The 22,021-nt window shown below is 38.9% G+C and overlaps 1 protein-coding gene across 1 annotated transcript in view; it reads right to left on the bottom strand.

The window, feature by feature from the left end:
• Window positions 1-4,684: 4,684 nt before the first annotated feature.
• The window catches only part of CP (ceruloplasmin), a 36,583-nt gene continuing 19,246 nt past the window's right edge, over window positions 4,685-22,021 (bottom strand). The window contains exons 12-19 of the mRNA XM_069472008.1: window positions 19,647-19,854; window positions 18,725-18,864; window positions 16,792-16,920; window positions 15,141-15,247; window positions 13,963-14,164; window positions 11,231-11,370; window positions 7,041-7,203; window positions 4,685-4,695 (exon numbers count right to left, since the gene is read on the bottom strand). Of these exons, the coding sequence (XP_069328109.1) occupies window positions 4,685-4,695; window positions 7,041-7,203; window positions 11,231-11,370; window positions 13,963-14,164; window positions 15,141-15,247; window positions 16,792-16,920; window positions 18,725-18,864; window positions 19,647-19,854 (1,100 nt within the window). The remainder of the gene's footprint in view (window positions 4,696-7,040; window positions 7,204-11,230; window positions 11,371-13,962; window positions 14,165-15,140; window positions 15,248-16,791; window positions 16,921-18,724; window positions 18,865-19,646; window positions 19,855-22,021) is intronic.

Here is a 22,021-nt window from a genome sequence, read left to right as displayed (position 1 = left end):
GAGTTTGAGACCAGCCTGGGCACCATAGCAAGACCCTGTTTCTACTAAATAAACAAATAAATTAATTAATAAAATAAAATAAAAATTAGCCAGGCATGGTGGTGCATGTATGTAGCTGTAGCTACTGCAGAGGCTAAGGCAGAATGATCGCTTGAGTCCAGGAGTTTGAGTTTACAGTGAGCTATAACTGCACGATTGCACTCCAGGGAGTGATGGGGCAAGAATCTGTCTCATAAAAAAAAAAAAAAGAATGAAAGAAATACACAATATTAGTGGTAAGTGCTACAGAGTAAAGTAAATCAGGGAAGGAACATAATTAGTACTGGGGAAAACAGCAGGATAAAGATCAAAATCTGATGCTACCATGTGACCTCAAGGAAGATAACCTCAGCTTCAGTGTCCTCATCCGTAAAATCTCAGATTCATTGAAATGACCCCTGTTAAGGAAGACAGTGGAAGAGATCCTCCTACCAGCTGGCAATAATCTAAACTAAATGGCCTGATACAGAAACAGAGTCATAGCCCAGGACGACTCAGGACCTCCTTCTAGAGCTGCCTTGAATGATTGTGCCCTCACGTCTACTAAGAGGACTGGAGAGGGGCGAGAATCTTGCCTAGACTCCACCGGCCAAACCCTGTGCCTTGCAAGAAGCTATTTTTCCTCCAATGATCCACACAGAGGGCGACATCATTTAGTAGTTTATTCTCCCTGGTTGAGAGGAGGACTTTTTTCTAATTAGCATGAGGCCACCATATGAGCCAGCAGCTGTCCCAGCCGTTTCCTTCTCACTTTCTACTCAGTACTCAAACTCAGTGCCAAGGCTGTGGGATGGAAGCCCGGTGACCACAGCACAGTAACCACCCCTAAAGTCACTTCTTTTAGCAAATTCTACCAACCAATCATCCAGCAAACCAACCAGCCTGCTCAAATGGGTACTGAGGACTCCAGAATTTATACTTCTTGCACCTTTCATATTGGTGGTAAAATGAAATGGTTAAACAGCAACAACCTGACTGATGACAGTAAACATTTTCTGGCAAAATGCAGGAAGGGTCATTAAGTCCATATTTCTGTCCCGTTTTATGGCAGTTAGTCTTCCAGTCAAAAGGCATATAGCTAGTGTGTGGCAGGAAGTGGGAAGAATTTTCTGAGGTTAGGATTTTTTAAATTAGAGGGAGAAGCCACTGCGGGTTACCAAGCAACCAGCCATTGGCAGAGTCATTTAACACCACAAACCTCATTATAGTGACTCCAGAGGTGGTACTTAAAACGGAGCTTTGGATAATGTTGCAATTGAGAATTTTCTGCACACAAGAAATGCACCACGACAGATAGACTGGGGTGAGACAAGAAGGGACAGGAGGCACCAGAAGAAGCTTGGCAGACTTATGTGCATTACAAGAAAGAAAAGAGAAGAATCTAGACTGCCAAACAGCCTGTTAGCTGTGCCTGTCAAGAGTTTTTAACCTCAGAATTCTAGGGTATACCTTGGTAGTCTGTTATAAACAATTACTATTTGTGTAAGTGAACTGCTTAGTAACCTGAGTAAAGTAACATAGCACAAGTTTTAATTATTTTCCACACTTCATTTTTTGTTGTCTGAAAGATTTCTCGACTGGATGAGTCTTACCTGCAGTTAGCAACCAAGATTCTGAGACTGAGAATGACTAAAATCAGGGAAGCAGTCTCCTTTATGGAGTATCACTTCTGTTTATTTCTGTCTGGCAGTTTGCAATACCCCTTTACCTCCAATGTTCCTGCTTATACTTTCCAGTTTCATTTCTCGTTGGCCCATGAGAACTGGCTCTTAACTTCTATTCCATGCCGGCAGAAGTATTAGGAAACAAACCAAGGAGAGTCCTTCACCTCATGACAGCAGGAGACTCAGCATAAAATAGCAGGTCATTCTTTCATTGCCGGTTAGACCAATTTACAGGAAATTGTGTAACTCGGGAATTTTAGCAGTAAGTGTGGTCACGTAGGTCAGGCAGAGAACTTTGATAATGAGTACACAGACTTGCCCTAGAGTTGAACGAGAATTACTGATCCTTCTCCTCTACCAGTTTGTTTGGGACTATTTAGGAGATGATCTCTCAGATAGGTCTTTGGTCACACCGTCCCCGTTTGGCTGCCCGTTAGTGGGTCATGGCCTTGCTCATCAGCTCCTGGCATGTACAGTGGTCAGAGGCAAAGGAAGAGAGAAAGGCAAGATGCTAATCTACTAAAAGCCTTGATGATGTCAAAGTCCATAATACTATGGGAAAGGGGCTTTTTTTTTTTAATGGTGTAAGGATTTCATTTAAACCTTCATTCTTGTTCTCTCACTACCTTGAATGATATAGAAATCAAAGCATGTGATTTATCAACAGCAAAAGAGAACCACAAGAATAGAATTAGTTTTTTAAAAGATTAAAGCATAATTTGTTCATTAGACTTGATTACATAGAAATTTAATGAGTGACTTTCTTAAAATGCCCTCTTCCCTTGACATCCATGACCCATTTTCTCTGGCTGCTACACCATTTGGGGGTTATGTATGCTGCATAACTCTTAACACTTTGATTTGTGCCTGGGTCTTAATTTATAAAGGTTATTGGGTGACTATACGGAGAGGCCAATGCTATTAAAAGAAGAGCTTAATGCTACTCACAGTTCCCCTAGAAATGAGAGGCCTGACATGCCATGCAGGGCCACGTGGGAGAGCACCAGATGTAGCTCCAGGCTGAGCTTCCTAGTCTCTCTGCACTTTGGAGGGATTTTGTCCAGGGTCTGGTTGTCATTTGGCAGATTCAGAACCCTCATTTTGTCAGTTTACTTAAAGATGACTAGGTTTAGAGGGACTGATAGAGTGTAAAGAGCTTAAAGGATAAATCAACGTGATAATTTATTAATTTAAAAGTAAAGGAAGATGAGTATAATTCATATTATTGATCTTTTTAAAATTTAGAGGCACTGCCTCCTTGTTTATAAAGTCATATTTGTTTAGAAAATCATATTACAGAACAGTTTTCTTGGTAAGTATAGAGTATGAGCAAAAGAGTAGATATTCTTAACGCATATTCCTTCTGCTTTCTTCTTTAATTTTTTTTACTAATGTTATTTCCATTTTAATACTGGGTGCTCATCCTTAAACTAAGCACCTTCCAGCAGTTGTGCAGGCGACACATCCCACCGAGTCTTTCCCCTGTAGAGAATGCACGCAGAGTACCCCCCAGTATGGTTTGGATGCGGGGCCCCTCCAAATCCCAAGTAGCAATTGGATCCCACGTGTTGGAGGTGGGGCCTGATGGGAAGCCTTTGGGTCACGGAGGGCAGATCCCTCATGAATGGCTTGGTGCCCTCCCCGTGATAATGAGTCTAGTTCTCGCTTTATTAGTTCATGGAGAGCTGGTTATTTAAAAGAGCCCGAAGCCTGGCACCATCTCCTGCCTCTCTTGCTCCTTCTCTTGCCATGTGACACACCTGCTTCTCCTTGGCCTTCCACCTTGACTGGAAGTTCCCTGAAGCCCTCACTAGAAGCAGATGCTGGAGCCATGCTTCTTGTACAGCCAAATAACCTCTTTTCTTTATAAATTACCCAGTCTCAGGTATTTCCTTTATAGCAATGCAAAATGGACTAATACACTACCTTTCCATTCAACTCCATTTACCAAACTGCACTTCACACATCTGTTAAGTAGAAGTTTGGAACTGCGTTCTTAAAAAATAAATGAGTTAATGAGTTAAACATTATTCTTGGTGAGATTTGGACAACACCTTGCGGTTTCTGAAAGAACATTCTTGTTTTATAAACAACACCTTTAAAAAAACATCCATGGATGTTTTTATGGAGGGGCTAGTTGCAACCATGTTTTATAGGTTCTTATTAGTTTCAATATCAAAGGATGAAATATTATGGGTAATTTTGTCCAGTGTTATGATAGTATTATTATTATTATATTAATTTTAAAGGTTTTCTGCTGGAGACACATATTGGAGTATTTTGGGGTGAAATAATATGATATCAGGAATTTGCTTAACAATACTCTAGGTATTCATGTATTACTTACACAGCTAAAAAGTTAGAAAGTAAAAAGAATGAAAAGTCTAACTTTGGTTCCAATTCTCATGTTGAACCCTTTTATTTTACCAATCCCTGCTTTCAAATATTCTTATTGTCTACAGCAGAGGCTGCTTGTTAGCCAACCCACAAGACATTTCTGACCCCTTCTCCCTTGTTACTTCCACTATAGAGGATAGAAAAGGTTTTTTGTTTTTTTTTTTTTCCCCCAGTCTCCCTTGCAGTTAGGAGTAGCCAGATAACATGGTTTTGACAAATGAGACATAGGCAGAAATTGGTTGAGGGGTCCTCAGAAGACTTTTTACTCCTTTTTCAATCTTCTCTGCCTTCAATATTGATGTAATATTTGGAGCTGCAGCAACCATCTTGTGACCATGAGGCAACAGTCATGAGGGAAAGGCCAAAGGAATTAGAGACATTGGTCCTCATATCATCAAGTTGTTGAACCAACCCTGGCAGCCACCTACCTCCAAACTTTTCTTGTTATGTGAGACAAATAGCATTGATAATTCTCTCTTAGCTGGGTTTTCTGTTACTTAGAACACATTGTAACTGTTAGTATTGCCAGATACAAGGTCAGAGCATGAGTTCCTATTTTTGGTTCTGGAAAACGGGCAATTCTGTCACCTGCAGTCTGCCAATCCGAAAACACAGTATAATTATGGATTTACATTTCAAAGATGAATTTAAATGTTTACCCATGCTATCAGAAATTTGTTTTTTAAATGTTTACAAATGTTGCAGCTTAGGGTAAAGTCTTGGATTGTGTACTCTTGATTTTTTTTTTTCTAATTGGGCAAGACTTCTATTTGCTCTTGCTCTCTTTGTCCCTCTTGCCTGACCCCACTGCATTTGTTAAAGCCTTGTTATACCACTACAGAGACAATACAGACATAACTAGGAAGCAGCTCACACACAAAACTTACTAGGAAAACTTTTATTTCAAATTAGTTTTCCTGGTACATTGTTGTAGAAGTCTTTAGCTGATCCCTCCCAGCCTCCTTCATTCCTGGAGTTCTCTTTCTTTGGTAGCTTTATCCCTGCTTGTGGGTTTGTCAGTGTTCATATAAGGGAGATATTTATTCTGTAGAAAAGAAAGTTTCAAAAGTTAATTTGATATTATATAATAGCATGCAGTTCTAAGTTAGAATACGAAACTAAAATGATTACATACATTTAAGAAATAAGTACAAAATTTATATGTCTTAAGAACATCCTTAAAATGACTACCATCACTTTTGGCACAAAAAGTTTACATATTAAGTTAATAGCAACATCACTTTCACCCTTTTATGGGGACAACAGATGACCTGTTTAGCTTTATATTATTTGAAAAGCTGGATGTAGCTTCCCAAAGAAACAATGTTATATGTGGGGAATCCATTTCCTAGAAAGCACACCAAAATCTTTTTTACTAGGAATGTGCATGAACAATGAATGATAGGAATAAGAGCAATGATTATTATAACTGTATTAATAATGATATTATTATTGGTATTAATAGGATGTTATGGGTAAAAATCATATTTGGGGCTAATCAGTTTGTGATTTTATGAGCAAAAAGTTCTTATCTCCAGAGAAGATTCTGAGGAACTGTTCACATTGACTGTCCACTCTGTTTCAGTCGCTTCATTCCATCAGCCCCGCAAAGAGTCCCACAGAGAAAATACCTACATAACTCGATAACTGCATAGCATATTTTAAATAGTGTATGATACATATGTTCAATAGTTTCCCTAATTTTATAAGAAATTTAAACTTGACAGAAACCTTGGAAGACACAGAAAACCATAAAAATAAAATAAACCTCACTCGTAATTTCACTGCCTAGAGAAAGTCACCATTAATATTTCAGTAAATTTCTATTCAGTCCATATATATGTTTCAGATACTATAGTATTTTGTAGGCTGCTTTTTTTAATCACTCAATATGGTATTATAGGCCGGGCGCGGTGGCTCACACCTGTAATCCTAGCACTCTGAGAGGCCAAGGTGGGAGGATCGCTTGAGGTCAGGAGTTCAAGACCAGCCTGAGCAAGAGCAAGACCCTGTCTCTACTGAAAATAGAAAGAAATTAGCTGGACAACTAAAAATATATAGAAAAAATCAGCCGGGCATGGTGGCGCATGCCTGTAGTCCCAGCTACTTGGGAGGCTGAGGCAGAAGGATCTCTTGAGGCCAGGAGTCTGAAGTTGCTGTGAGCTAGGCTGACGCCATAGCACTCTAGCCTGGACAACAGAGTGAGACTCTGTCTCAAGAAAAAAAAAAATTGTATTATAAGCATTTTCCCATTAAAAATTTTAAGGTATGATTTTTAATGTTGGATAATACTTTAGATGATAAATGTAGCAAAATTTATAGAAAATCATTTGCTTGTTTTCAGTTTTCCATTAGCATAAAATAATGTGGTGATAATCTTTTCCTGCATTGTTGGTAATTTTCTAAGTTCAGCTGCCAGATGGAGTTACTGAGTCAAAAATATTAGGATCATTATTTAAATCCTTTCAAGATCTGTGCAACCAGTTTATACTCCCGCCAAAGGATGTGCAATGCACCCAATCTCACCACACTGTTATTGATACTATCATTAATAAAAGAAATACTTGCCAAAATATACTCAAAAAGGTATCTTATTGTTGTTTACATGTGGTTTTTAAGTGACTTGATAATTAGCAAGGTTGGACATTTTTATATTTTCAAACGACATTTGTATTTCCTCTATGAATTGTCTATTTAAACCTCTTATGCATATATGCATTTAACTCCAGAGTAACTTTTATCAGATCATAAACAGTTACCTAATTTGTACAAAGAAAATAAAACTAGAGTATCTTGGTCATCTCAAAGCAGTAATCTTTGAATGAATGAGTGGTCCGTCACATTATGTAAATGTACAGTGGATCAAATATCTTTATATATATGCTGTATTTATTTAAATATGATCACTTCTAATTAATTTGACTAACAGTTCTTACTTACTTTTTCTTTCAAGTACAGTGTAAGTGCTTTCCATTCCAGCATCAATGTGCTCACCAACATGGCAATGAAATAACCAGGTTCCAACATCTCTTGGATACATTTTTACAGTTCGATAGACCCCAGGAGGAAGGTCATAAACATCAGATCGATACAGTCCCTGATCCTTAGCAAGGAGATAGAGTACCATGAAATGGCTTATAAAAAATATCAGTCATTCACCCATCTTACCATATGCTATAACTCCCCAATTCTAATATACTTTGTTAGGTGATAGAAAGCATCAGGTGCCATTGCACAGATCCAGTCACTGAGGTTATTTTTTTCTCTCCTCTGAGTACAATTGAGAGTTTGGAGAAGAAGTAAGTCTCGGAACATTCCAATGTTAGGACGCAAAGAAAATGTTTCACTCTACAAGGGAACCTCTGGCCAGTATTCCTGTTAGACATCTTGCCAGCATCTCATACAGCAGAGTGCTCTAGATTTCAGGGGACCTATAGTCTCACAAATTCCAAAGGTTCTAACAGAAATATTTCTAACTAGGGGTGCTGTTGATGTGAAGGATGATCATTTCTTGAGATGCAGCTAACCAGGAAAACTCAGGATTACAGGGAAGAGAGGAGGAGAGGGAGGGGAAGGGGAGGAGGAGCTTCCCTGGCGCCTGCAGTCAAGTCTGCCTTCTGGGGCTGAGGGCTGAGGGCTGAGGGCACTTAATAGCTAATTTCTCTCCTAAGCAGAGAACCCAGTGTTTAGGAAACTACCTCTGTAGGCTACTTTGAGTTTGAGAGATGAAGTCTCAGGCCCTGGTCTGGATGGATTAGAAGGAAAGTAAGAGGGAGATGAATTGCTTGACAAAATAAAATGGGAGGTATTTGAAGGACGGGGGTTGGGGTGGGTTGGGGACTAAAGCTCAAGGGTTCAGAATAATTTGAGGAGAGAAGAGATGTCCAAAGAGTCTGGAAAGGAAGAATATGGAGAAATGAGTCCTGAGGGTGAGAGTAAAAAGTAGAGGCCAGAGGCTCTCAGTGATGCAAGGTGAAAGGGTAACTGGGGATCCAGCATTAATGCCAAATGGTAAGTGCTTTCATTATGCAGTATTGAAAAAAGTCCTTATTTACCTCCGAACTTTCACTAAAAGTCTGTGACTCAGAATGGCCTTGATTTTGTGGTTGCTCAAGAGTATCAAAGGAAATGGGGTGTGTTCTGTTTTTGGAATTGCAGAGAGAGATGGAAAAACACTAGCCACAGGAGGTGAGAGACAGGGAGATGAGCAGAAGCAGGAAATTAGAGCTGGGATGACTAGAAGAAGTTTAGGCTCTCAAGACTCCCTGAAGATATTGGAAGGCAATAGGAGGAAGGGCTGAGCTGTTTTCTATGGATGCAGAGTGGGAGCTCAAGCCATCGTTATTTAGGAAGATTAATTTTGCATCTAAGATGAAATAATACAGGTGACACAGGATACGTTCCTTAAATGTCAGAAAATGTAGAAAACAATGTGAAAAAATTTAACTACACATTGACAATATCCAAAGCACCAGTAAATGTGCAAAATATACCCGGAGCCCTGGCATCTAAGGAGACCATAGCTTTAGGGAACAAGCTGTGACAGACTGGCTTGTCCCAGGACCAGGTCAGTAACCACAAAGGGCTGCTCTGCTGACCCCAGGAGTTGCAGGGAGTAAAGCCCAGTGGCTGCATCCATGCTGCAGTGACTAATTTCTGCCTCAGCGTGGGGAGACTAGATGAGATCACCTGCAAGGCGTTTAGAGTGAGTGGCTAGAGCTGAGAGCTGGTAAACTAGGCTCCATGCTATAAATGAGGTCATACTAAAGGGAGGCTGTTTTGTGAAGCAGTAGAGTTTGGACTCTGGAGTGAGAGCCAGGATTTAAATCCAACTTCCACCACTTCCTGCTTGTAGGAAAGTTCTTTATCTTATTCACTCTTTATTTCATTTCCCTACAATCACCCCTGAAAGATGAGTCTTTGTTCTCTTCTTCAGCTCCACCCAACCCTTAGCATGGTTCTAGGCATATTAGAGGTATTTGCTAAGCTGAACTATCTATTATGTTTGACAATGTCAGAGAGACTGTAAAACACTATAACTAGATTTTAAATATCTCTTTTGCCCCAATTTTAAAGTAACCTAACTAGTTATGAACTTAATAACAATCCTAATATATAGGCTTTTCCTTAAAAAATATGGGGAGCATAGATGGAAGTATACTGGGGTTATGGTGGTTGTAGCTGGGTCATGGGTGGGGGGAGTTTGTTATATTATTCTGTCTATTATATAAAATCTTCCATAATAAAAAGAGTTTTTTATGCCAAAAAACAAAGCTTAAGAAGAACAAATTTGTTCATTAGAGGGTGAGGGGAAAAAAAAGCAGCATACAAATAAAGCTTTGTGCAAACCAAGTCATGCAAGCTCATTTAATTTACTTCTACAGTAGACACTGTGCATTAAAGAAGCTATGAACATAATACATCTGGGATTCAAGAAAGCCTAATGTGAAACTTTAGTCAATGCAAAGAAGGACTGTACTGATGCCAAGAGGTTGGGTTAAATGTCTGAAGTGTGAAATGCAAAGAATATAATTGATCAGAAATCAAACACTAATGTTTATGCAAGGGATTAGGATAAAGAAATAAGGAAAATGCTCTTTAACTCAATAAGCATTATTAACTTGGAAATTGAAAGTGGAAGAAAAAAATTTTAAATACTTAAATCACAGAAATGATGAGCCAAAAGTGGTCATGAAAAACAAATGTAAAGAAGTATGACTGGTGGGGTGAGAGAAAACAATTCCGACGGAAGATACAGAGACTGACTAAAAATGCAAACGCCCTATGTGTCTCTTCATCTGGTGTTCACTGGTATCCTTTGTAAAATCCTTCATAATATACCCGTAAATGTAAGCGTTTCCTTGAGTTTTCTGCCACTCTAGCAAATCAATTGAACCCAAGGAGGGGGTCATGGGAACCCCAATTTACAGCCAGCTGGTCAGAAGCACAGGTAAAACAACCTGGAGCTTGTGACTGGCATTGCAAGTAGGGGGCAGTCTTGTGGGACTGAGCCCCCAGCCTGTGGGATCCACGTAGATAGTGTGGAAATTGAATTGGAGGACACCCAGCTGGTGTCTTCTGCAGAAGTGATTAATTGGTTGCTAATGGAGAGAAATCCCCACACATTTCTTGGTGACCAGGGATCAAAGAAGTCTTCTGTGTTGATGGTTGTGAGTGAGAAAATGGGAAAAGCATTCCGGTTTGGTTTTTTTATTCCTATATTCTCATAATCACTTTCATCAAGTTATCAAACCTAGCCTCACCAATATTAGGACTTATTGCCATCATTTGCCTCTTGATGTGATGTATTGGCAGTACACATCACCTATATGGTGATCTTGCCAAATTTGTTTAACATGGATCCAATCATGAGGAAACTACCAGACCAATACAGAATAGGAACATTCTATAAAACAACTGGCCTAGACCCTTCAAAAATGACATGTAATAAGGGAGTAATTTTTAAAAAAGGTAGGGGGTCTCTTCAGATTTTGGGAAAGCTATGACATTGGCAACCAAACCCTATCTATGAATCTTAATTAGATCCTGCATTTACAAAAGTTATAAAGAGCAACTTGTGATATTGAATGGACTGTATATTAGATGATACTATTGAATTAACATTAATTTTGGGGGTGTGATAATGTTATTGCATTTGGGGCAGAGATTGTCCTTGTTCTCAGAATGCTTCAATATTTAGGGGGAAAAAGTCATGATGTTTGTAATTTACTTTTAATTGGGTTCAGAAAAAAATATAGGAGAGAAAGAAAACATGGCAAAATACATATGAGCATTCAGCATATTTTTCTTTATGTTACTAAACTGTTTGAAATTTTTAAACAAGTTGAGACAGAAGGGTGGAACTAGAGATGATTACAAAAGCCTTATTTACCTATTGAGCAACAACAGATTAGAGTGAGAAATGCACTTCATTCTTCCACCTGCATTTATCAAGGGCTATAAGGAGCTGAATGTATAGTTATTTACTTGCACCTGATATTTTATAGATTGCATGTATTGACCTTCTGGCTTGACAATTTCCTTTCCAGTCCTGTTATCTTGCCATGCTACTCCAATAACTGGTTTATAAGGTACCACAGTAACTAAATGGAGCTTTCAAACGCTCTTACCATGAATTCAAAGCTGTGGCCGTGAAAGTGAACCGTGTGCAGGTCCAATTCGCCCCCCATGCCAATCAGATACCAATTCACCTCATCCCCAACGTGCAGTGTCAGGCCTTGGTTATTTCCAAATAGTCTTCCATTAATTGCTGTGAAGGGAGGGGAGAGGTACAGTTTATTATATTCAATAAGGATTGAGAATAATGTGTGTGTGTGTGTGTGTGTGTGTCTTTTAACAATTTATAGAAAGTATCATAGATGTTTTCAGAGGCTGTGAGTATTTTAAAGCCAGCCTGAGGAAACTGTTAAACATGACCAAGCCATCCAGTCATGAATGTATCTAATTCTAGAGAGCTTTTCTTGCCTGATGAAATGAGGCATTGATTTAGCATTAATATAATTGAGTTAGACTTGACTATTTCACAACTAAGGATACTTAAATTGGTGGATACTTAAATATGTCTATATATTTAAAGTATCATATATTTAAATTTATCACAAGAGTCTTAGAATATTAGGAGCATGTGTTCCCATTTAGTTTCCCTAAGTCAGACCTTTTCGACCTGTCACTTGAACATCTAGCATGGCCATTTGCCTGAGGTCCAGACCCCCTCTAATCCTATATAGATGTGGTCTCCAAAGGGTAATAGGAATAAAATATTAAGATTTAAATCATATATATACATACACACACGTACACCTCCTTTTTATACTTTTCTATTTTGTGTGCATCCTTAAAGATGTGTAGAATGCATTGGTGCAGTGGTGCAAGTATATAATACACAACTATATATCTATGGCGGTTGGACTCTGATACTTTTAGCTGATGAAAGGATATAATGGAAAAAACTAGGAGACACGGCTCTAGACTATTGCTTCTCAAATGTGCATATGGCCTGGAGATCTTGTTAAAATTCTGATTCTGATTCAGTAGATCTGTGGAGCCTGAAATTCTGCATTTCTAAAAAGCCCCCAAGTGATGCTGATGCTGCCAATTCATGGACCACACCTGGAGTACAAGTGCCTAGGCCAATGTTGCTCCTAAAATACACATTTATCCCCGTGATGCCCCAGCTCAGTGTACTTGGTGCTTTTAGCACAGTGGTTCTCCACAGGAGGTGATTTTGTCCCCCTGGGGACATTTGGCAATGCCTAAAGATATTTTTGGCTGTCATAACTTGTGAGGAGGTGCTACTGGCATCTAGTAGGTAGAGGGTATAAATGTGGCTAAACATCTGCAATACACAGACAGCTCCCTAACAAAGAGTTATCCAATCCGAAATGGCAGGAGGTTGAGAAAGCTGGTTTACATCAAGTCTGAGTTCTTAACAGGGTATGAGAGGGCTTCCACAATGCTGTTGGCTCTTTCTTCCCAAGTGCCCAAGTGCTGTGAGACTTAGCTCACATCCTTCCATCTACCTGGAATGTCATTTCCCTCCTTTTCTGTGGGACAGACTTCTATACATCTTGAAATACTCAACTCAAATATCTCCTCTCCATCGTGAAACCTTTTCAAACATTCCAAATCAGAATTTAAAACTCATCCCTGTGCTTAAATTTCTGTTACAGCATGCCCCCAATCTTCCTTGAACTGTATTAACAGCAATGCACAGGTCTGCCGCCACTTTGGCTGTAAATAACTTGGAAGATGCCCCATCTTATGGGGCCTTTGTATCTCTTTAGGGCCCAGTGAGGTGTTTCTGCCCTCCTATGGTGCTTATTAAAAAACTGTGGGTAGAATGGATATAGCCTTTGAATTAATTTTAAATTTACATATATTTTTATAATAGAAAAAAAAACCTAAGAAGTTGAAAATTATCATATTTGAATTTGCCTTAGTTAAGGATCCTTACCCAGTCGTATCCCTGAGCTTCCTCAGCTGAGAGGATTGGGACCAAAAATTTGACTAGGTGTGAAGGTGATTAAGTGAGATTGTTTATGTGCTTTTTCTCTGGATAATTATCTTATGATTGTGATTCTAGATTGGGGGGAAGGTCATCTGATGTGCCTAGTTACAATCAACCTCTAAAAGAATTTTGGATGATGAGCATGGAGTTTCAGAAGTTCTGCCTGTGCAGGTAATGCGATGGGGAAGGTGGGTGGGGCCATGTTCTCTCTGGTTTGTCTCAAGCCCCACCTCTCCCAGTGTTGATTCAGGTAAATCCTCAGAAAAGTGTGCAGTAATGCCCTCCAGAAATGATAGTTGATGTTCCTGGTTTTCCATTGCCCACGTGGCTCTAGAAAGCATGAAAATTTGCTGTGCTGCATAGTCAGTGGCCTATGGCCTGTGGGCAAGATCCAGTCCACTGCCTATTTTTCTGTGGCCCATGAGCTAAGAATTGTTTTAAAATTTTTAAATAATTGGGGAAAAATGTTAAAGAATATTATTTCTTGACATGTGAAAATTATGGGAAATACAAATTTCAGTGTCCATAAGTGAAGTCGTATTGGCTCTAAGCAGCTTCCATGTGTTGTGCTATTGTCTGTGACTGCTTCTGCTTTACCGTGGCAGAGAGGAGTATGGCTTACGACAGAGATCACACAGGACTGCAAGTCTAAATTCTTTAGTATCTGGCCCTTTACAAAAAAAATTACCAATCCCTAGTCTATATGATCTGCGCTATGCTCTATGTGATCATGGCATAAACTGTGCCACACTTGGAAAATATGAACCTTGATATATTCTGTTTGTGTGGAACAACTTGTGGGCTACATTTTGTGAGTCGGTTAGTGGACATTACCGTGCATTAGGTTGCTGAAGACAAAATCATTATCATTTCTATTTATGTTACTCGGCTCTGAAGAATAGGTATGGATGTTTTCTTTTAAGTACCAAGATTTGTTCTCATCAAAAATCATGAAGTGGAGAACACGGTGTACTAGGTCGGATTTGGCGTTTTTGCGACATACGATCAAAGGGCCTGCTAGTCCGCTGTTAAGATCCTGAAGAGGCAAAGCAAGATTATTAACTGTGCCCACAACCCAAATATTCCCCCAAACAATAAAAGAAGCAGAACCAAGTTTTGGTTTAAGTGAGGTCAGATCCCAAGTTTCTAATTATTAGTATTTTAAGTCTGAGAGTGAGGAACAAAATGTTTGACATGCTCAATCCTTGATTGAAGAAAAATTGTAACTTGGTTCATTAGAGCTGAAGTCTAAAGAGAACAACAAACTTCACAAAGGGGTTCTGGATACATTCTTCAGTGGATTTAGCTCTAGTTTTGAAATTTTAATTAAAAAACAAAACTTTGGTTTTAATTAGAATTCCCTGGCATTGGAGCTGGCTGGCAGGGAGGTGGAAAGGACTCGGTCCCTTTACCGTTACAGCTTTGCCCCTGCTGCAGCTTTTAGTTGAGAGTCTTGGTTTGTTTATCTTCGTTTTGGTTTTGGATTAAATCTCTGTGTAGATTCTTATTCCAAGCAGGGTGGGCCAAGATAAATAAGAGTTCAAAAAGAGCATTTGCTCTGTTGTTTTTTGTTTTTTGTTTTGAATGCAAATAAACTTGAATTCCAGAATTGAGACTTTTAAATATACATATCTATATTTCTACATAGTATGTATAGATTTATTTCTCATTATTTATAGAATTTTTAAACTCTCTACAGTACCTCGTTTTCTGTAATCCAAATCCCATTCAATGGAAAAAGTATAGTAGTACATTATTGTACAATTAGATATATTTCCTCAACTTACAGTGAGATTTTAAAAAGTATCATAAACCCAAGTAATCATAATGCGATAATTTATTTTGCTCTTGAAAAATGCAAGCCTATGTAGGAATAAAAGCTGAGCAGTATTTAGTTTACTTAATAGAAAGTTTACATAGAACTAAGATTTTTTAAAAACAATGGTAAACACCTTCTTCTTTTCATTATAATTTCTAGGAGGAGATAGCATAAAAACTTTGATTTGATTTACCTTAACCACAGACACAGTCGAATAGTAAAACCAAGGTATGCACTCAAAGTTTTTTGAGGTAGGACCAGTTCTTTCAGGGATCTCCCAGATATATGTTTGAATCTCTCCTAAAATAGGCAGATTAAGTGTATTTAAATAGAGCCTTTTAAATCAGACTTCTCTATGGATAACCAGATAATGAGTAAAAAATTATAAAAATATTACGCATCATAGTCCTAGCTTTTACTGCTAGTTTGACTTTCGCTTTGTGATCTTAGTCAATGTGGTAATTAGTCAGTGTCACAAAGCCTTGAATACTAGCTCTGAACCTTCCAATTTGTGGATCACATATATCTCCTCCCTGCCCCCAGGGCTGTTTGCATTAGTCCTATTGAATCTTAATTGTATATTCCCCCAGTAAAGTTTTTTTGTTCCCCTCCCCTCCAATAATCCTACATTTCCCAAGGCTTGGGTTAATTTTCCCAAGCTCCTGTGACATAGTCTTTCTCCTCCACTAACCAACCCCAGCCTCCCCTACTTCCAAATCTTTAACAATCTACTTGGTACTAACCCTCACCTTTCAACACACCGCACAGTGCCTGGCATATAGCAGATACTGTACTCAGAAGTGTTTGTGGAATGCATATAACATGATTCTTTCCCACCTAATCAGAACAGAGGGCTGACTTGCAAACTCCCTTGATAAGAGATTCATGTTGATATCATCATAGGACTATCTGTTTTCAAAAATAAGAAGGAATATTTCACCCACCACCAAAGTCTATCTCCAGTCCTTCTGTTTCACAAACCTTTCTTTTCTGAATTTGGCTCTCATTGATACTCTTAATTTACAGAGCTACTTGTCTTGGTAGGCAACTATGTGGACATTCCGATGCCCTTCTTGGGTCACTCTTCAAGAACAGAGGACGGGTGGCTCCAGCAGGAGTCAGCATACTCAGAGACAGCCCTGGCTAACGAGAGCTACCTCGCTCAAGCCTGCATCCCATGACTGGTGTGGGGACATAAGGGCCCAGCTCGGGACAGCCGAGGCTCACCCTATCTTCAGCACTTCTCGTACAGTTGGCTGTAACATCTGCAGGGGCTGCATCTCCACTCAACCATGCCCCCTGCCCAATCCTACTTCTTTTTCCTTCCGTAATCATTGATCCCACGAGTACAACTTGCACATAAATCTTCATTTCAGAGTCTGCTTACTGCATGTTTTTATTAAAAAGTATTCATTTTCTTCTGAGTCGAGTATGCTGAATGGCATGCTGTAGAGTGGTGATGCTGTAGAAATGTTACCATGTGGGGTTCATCACTTCCTCTTACTCCCTCCTTGAGTATCTTGTACTCAACTCCCACTGCAGCATTTGAGTTGAGGAGGAGACTGAACATAGTACAGAGGTAGCAGGGAGGATGACCCTAGAGGAGAAACTGTATACGCTAGCGACGTGGGCCCTGAAGACCAAATGCTCACTTCACAGTTCTACCCGTGGTGCCCCAACTTGCAAAAGGAAGCCCCATCCCAAACGCTTTCTCCAGGCCCCTTCTCATGAGCCCACTGGTCTCTCTCATCTGGAACTGCACCTATAATTAAGAAAGTACAAAAGCCCCGTAGACCTGCAAAAAAGCTTTGGAGATTTTTTTTTTCCCCTCCCAAAGTAGTTACCTGGCTGAGTTGGAACAACAGTGGAATTGTTTGTTTTCACTCCATGAGCATGAATAGAATATAGTCTTGAGGCTTTATTTTTAAAAATAATTCGAAGTTTTTGACCAGGGTTGAGAAATATTAATGGACCTAGGGAGTATAAAGAGGAAAATGTATTAGTAATTGTTATTTATTTTAAACTATGAGTCTTCTGTCCTCTTAAGCATTTATAGAGTGACTTATTCTTATCCTTTTACTTATTAATAACATGCAACCAAATATAACAAAAACATTTAACAAGTAGATCATTGCTGATTTTTGAAACATGATTTTTTCCTGAAAAACCTAAATCATCTAGAATTTTTATAAGTTCCTTCTCTAGAAAACGTGCTTTAATGAGCATCAGTTAATGCTTAGGAAACTAAACAATTTTAAAATGGAACCTTTTGTTTTTGTTCTTGAGCAACCTCGACTTTTAAGCAATTTATTCTCTTGCCCCTTTGCCCTAGTGGAGGATTGTGAGGAGCTGCGAGGCCTTTTATGGACCCAGGGTAATTTCTCTCTCACAGGCTGAAGACCACTTCATTTTACTCTCCCTCCCTTCCATCCTAGGCCAAGAACTGCAGGTATAAAATTTATTTTAAATCTTCTTTCTGTTTGGAAGCAGATTAACACATTGAGTGCCATGTGTGTTGTATTTAACACAGGCTAGTTTTGAGCTCAGGGCCTCATGAAACAAAACCCTGCAGTTTGTCTATGAAAATCTTACTTGTTGATGTTCTTATTGTTACAATTAATATTGACAATTTAATTCTAAAAACGTGGATTGCATTGTATATAACTCACAATGCACAGAAAACAATAATAAATTAGAAGGGATTGTTTTGTTTTAATAAAACACCGTGGCCCCAGGGGAAAAAATTTTTTTCTAGTGTGGCAATGTGTTAAATTGGTGTCCCTAAAAGTTCTGAAATAGAATTGATGAGAAATAAGCCCCAAGAACTCTCCTCAAACCTGTGCTATAATTACTAAAATCAGAGCCCTGAAGATGTCCGGGGGATGCCAGACGCCAGTGAAAGATAGGGCTGCTTTGCCTCCCATGACAATTCCACCTTCCCAAACAATATACTTGTTTTTCCTTTTCCATAAAGTGTTTTCCTTTCTGCATAAATAATAATAGACGCTAGAGGGTCATGTTGTGTTATTTATCTTAGTGCATTCAGCCCTAAGAAAACAAACACCCTGCGGTTACTAAAGACAGGGCCCCACTCAAAAGCAGCGGGGACTGCACAGCGCAGACTTCCCTGCAGGGCTCACACAGGGACAAGCTCTGGCGGCTGACGAGGAGCCAAGAAGAGTGAAAGTTCCTCCTCTAACATGTAAATCCGTCTTCTCGGGGTCCCACACCAGAAAATGACCTCTAGTATACACATAGAGATCAGTACTCAAATAGGAGTTGGGCATGTGAAAATGTCACATGTGTGTACGTGGGTGTGACTCAGGTTTCCTAGCTGATTTGTCTATCAGGAGTGAAAGAAAGGGTTGTAACTTCCCTCACTTGTGGGTGGAAGATGAGAGAAGATGCTTAAATTTAAACAAAGTTCCTCTCCTCGTTGTATTAATGTTCCCTGACCTTTGCTTTAAATTTATTGAAGTTATCTTTAAATGCTACTTCTGAAGTCCGTTCTGGATCTCGAATTCTTGGATTCTCAAGGCCAGAAGCCAGATAATCTGAAACTGAGCACATTAATTTTCTATAGTCTCTATTTTGGAGAAAATAATACCTCAACCAATTTTTCCCCCAGTAAAAATGCCTGTCAGCAAACAAATTAGAATTATAGGCACTTTCCTCTGTCAAGGTGGAAGGTGACAATGTCCTTCATATATACAACAATATGTACTAGCTGAGGACAAGAAGAAAAACCGAAAAACTAATCTTATGGTATATCAATACCTAGTATATCCAGATGTTTTTCATCTTCATTTCTTTTTGTTTTAGTTGTGAATGTGTTATCATCATATTGACGGTATACAACTTTTTTGTATTTGGACCCAAGATGTGTTCCATTTCTATCTACATATATGTTTGCTTTGCTTTAGGAAAATAAAAACAAAAACAAAAAACCACAAAGTTAGTTAATTTAACCATTAAATTAGACAAAGAATTCATATGGAAGAACTTCTTATACCAGAAGCTGTTTTACCCAGAAAAGTAGATCTTCTTTTTTAAAAAATATATTAATTCTAGCAAGATAGTTGGATATTCATTCTGTATTTTAAGACATAGTTCAGGATAAAATTTTAGTTTGATAAATGAATAAACAGTAAGAAAGAAAACCAGAGAAATAAATAGAATTTTACAAAAAGAGAAAAATTAATGTCTTCAATTTGAAGTTCCCAGAAAAATAGAGATAGAAACGAAGAAGAAAAACATCTGACCAATTCCAAATGTTGAATGTAGTTGAAGTTGTGTTGCTATTCCTGTGGCGAAATCAGACAGTAACACACGTACAGGAAGGAAGAATACAAGAAAGGAGAAGAAGAAGAAATAAATCCTGGACCAAAGTTATGTAGATATTTAGAGAGACATAAAGCCCTTTGCAATTGAAAATGTACACACACAAATTTTGAAGCAATTTATAATTGAAAGTATCCTAAACACAACACACCAAACCCGCAAACCCATCACATATACTCCATACCAAATAGAAATAAATACCACATACGCACAGGCACTCACACACACATTGAACACACAAGTTTTGAGGTAATTTATCATTGGATGTATCCTATTCCACGTCCCACGAGACTGAGAGGAAAGGAAGGAAGACTCAGAACCAACACTTTCCATTTAGAGACACGAGCTATCACCGTACTTCTCTCTTTGTAACCAGCGCAGTTCTTTCTCCCACTTTCTGCTAGGAGAATAATCCCATACAATTTCCTCAGCTGCAATGTAAATAGTTTTTTCCTCCTGGTATTGAGTTTGATCAGGGTTTGTCTTCGAACACTGATTCACTTGATATTGGTGTTTCATGCCTCCTAGATAGTGCTCTGACGTCATACAAAACACATCAAAAACTCCTAGGGGTAAATAAGAAAGGAATGCTTAAAGCTTTGCATGCAGATGTCTTTCTTCTGTAAAGGCATTCATCAGATACAGTCCCCAAAAGAAATATAGTAAGATCATTCATTCATTCTTTCATTAATTCAACAAATATTTATTGAGTGCTTTTTTGTGACAGACATATTTCTAGGCACTTGGTAAATATCATAGGAAAAAATAGTTAAAAATTCTTGCTCTCAGAGTTTATATTGCACGGTGTTGTGAAAATAGGCAGTAAATATATTGAGTAACTTTCATGTTCGTTGAAAGGTGGTAAGAGCTATGGGTTAAAGAAAAAAGTAGAGCAGTGTAAAGGAGGACTGAGAATTCTGAATGTGTGTTGACAGGGGCTCAAGGGAGCAAATGGCAATATTTTATAGGGTGATCAGGGTAGGGCTTGATGGGAGGGTGACATTTGGGCAAAGACTGTATAAGGGATGAGGTAGAAATGGAAGAAAGGCAATCCCAGCAAGGGAAACAGAAGCCAAAAGCCCCAAACCAGGGGGACTGTTTGGTGTATTTGAAGACCACCCAAGGGGCCTGTGTGTCTGGATGGAGTGGAAGACCAGGTTACAGGGCCACTGAGTAGACTGTAGCTTTTACTGAGTGAAACGGAAAGCCATGGTGGATGTTAAGTCAATGAAGGATATGAGGACATTCTAGCAGCTGTGCTGAAAATAAACTGGAGTGTGCAAGGGAGGAAGAATGGAGACCCTTGGGAATCTATTAAAATAATCAATAAGTGATGATGGTGGCTTAGATCAGAGTGACAGGTAGCAGTGGAGGTAGTGAAAAAAGTTGAAGGGAATCAGTCTAATTTGTTAAAAATCCAAAATGATGACTGCAACAAAAACACTCCAGGCTGGTTCACACCAGTACATTCCATGTGGATTCCAATTTTCTTTCCTTTACTTTGTTAATTTTAGGCCCACCATGTTCTGATGCTATATCTTAACATTACCTTTGTCAGCACTAATACTCTCTTTCAACTCTATACATGTTTCTGTTGTTTCTGCTACTTTCTGTGGAGGGTAAGATTCAAGAAGATTGATGAGGAAGCAAAACCTTCAGACTCAGAGGGTTTGGGGAAAATGAAATAATCCCTGTAGAGGCTCTAACACAGTGCTTGACACATACTGTAGATGTCGCCACGTGTTTGATACAGCTGATATCACTTAGGAAAGAGAATGAGAAAAGGCAATTTTTAACTCTAGAGAAACACCTATAGGGGAAATGAGAGGAGGAAGATGGGCAGGGACAGGCAATCACTTGCTGCTGAGTGAGCGTGAGTACAACCTCTAACAGCAAGAGAAGAGACAAAGTGTAAGAGAAATCACTTTCTTTTCTTCTTCAGAGCAATTGCTCTGAATCACAGCTTTTGTTTGAAAAGTAAATTTTGAAATGTAGAAAATGTAGTCCAGTGAATCTTTGGCATCACAATGAGTCAAGATACCAGTAGTTCATGGTATTTATAGAGTAGCTGGTTTATTGCACAGTTTTTCATTGGTGTCAGTAGTTTTTGACCAAGACAGTTGAATTTTCGGGGTGGAGGGGGATGAGGGTAGATTTTCAGGATTAAAGAAGGAGATAACATTGATGGAATATCTAACATACATCAGACACTATACTACATTTATCTCATTTGATCGTTGTCTATTCCTTTTTGTGTATTATGAGTTATTACATCCCTATTTTATAAATAAAGAAACTAGATTCAGACAGAAAGCTGGTTCCCTCTGATCCCCACACAATTCCCTGATATGGGCTGACTTCTTTCAAAAATGTTGCCAACAAGGATCAACCTCATTGAAGCTAAAACATTTACTTAGAGACCAAAGCTAGTAAGGAGAAGGATAGAGAGAGGAAGGCAGAAGGGAGTAGGGTAAGGCTGAAGCAGGAGGAAGGCCTGGGAAACAAATGGACAGAAGAGTAAGAAATACAGAAGGTAATAGAGTGAAAACAAGTTAAATAGTTTCAAAACGTCTTCATCCGTTTTGAAGAGCATGGGATGATTTAAAGCCTGGAGGCCCAGGAAGAGGACCAGGAGAGGCTGAGGGGATTTGTGTGTACAGGAAAATGAGTTACTCAGACGCCCATAAATTAAATGGAGCAGGGCAAAGTTTCCCAAGCATCATTTGTACGAAT

This window comes from Eulemur rufifrons, chromosome 7 (genome assembly GCF_041146395.1).
Source record: "Eulemur rufifrons isolate Redbay chromosome 7, OSU_ERuf_1, whole genome shotgun sequence".
Lineage (NCBI taxonomy): Eukaryota > Metazoa > Chordata > Mammalia > Primates > Lemuridae > Eulemur > Eulemur rufifrons.
Note: the sequence above shows the minus strand (reverse complement) of the source record. Positions and strands in the feature narration are given on the sequence as shown.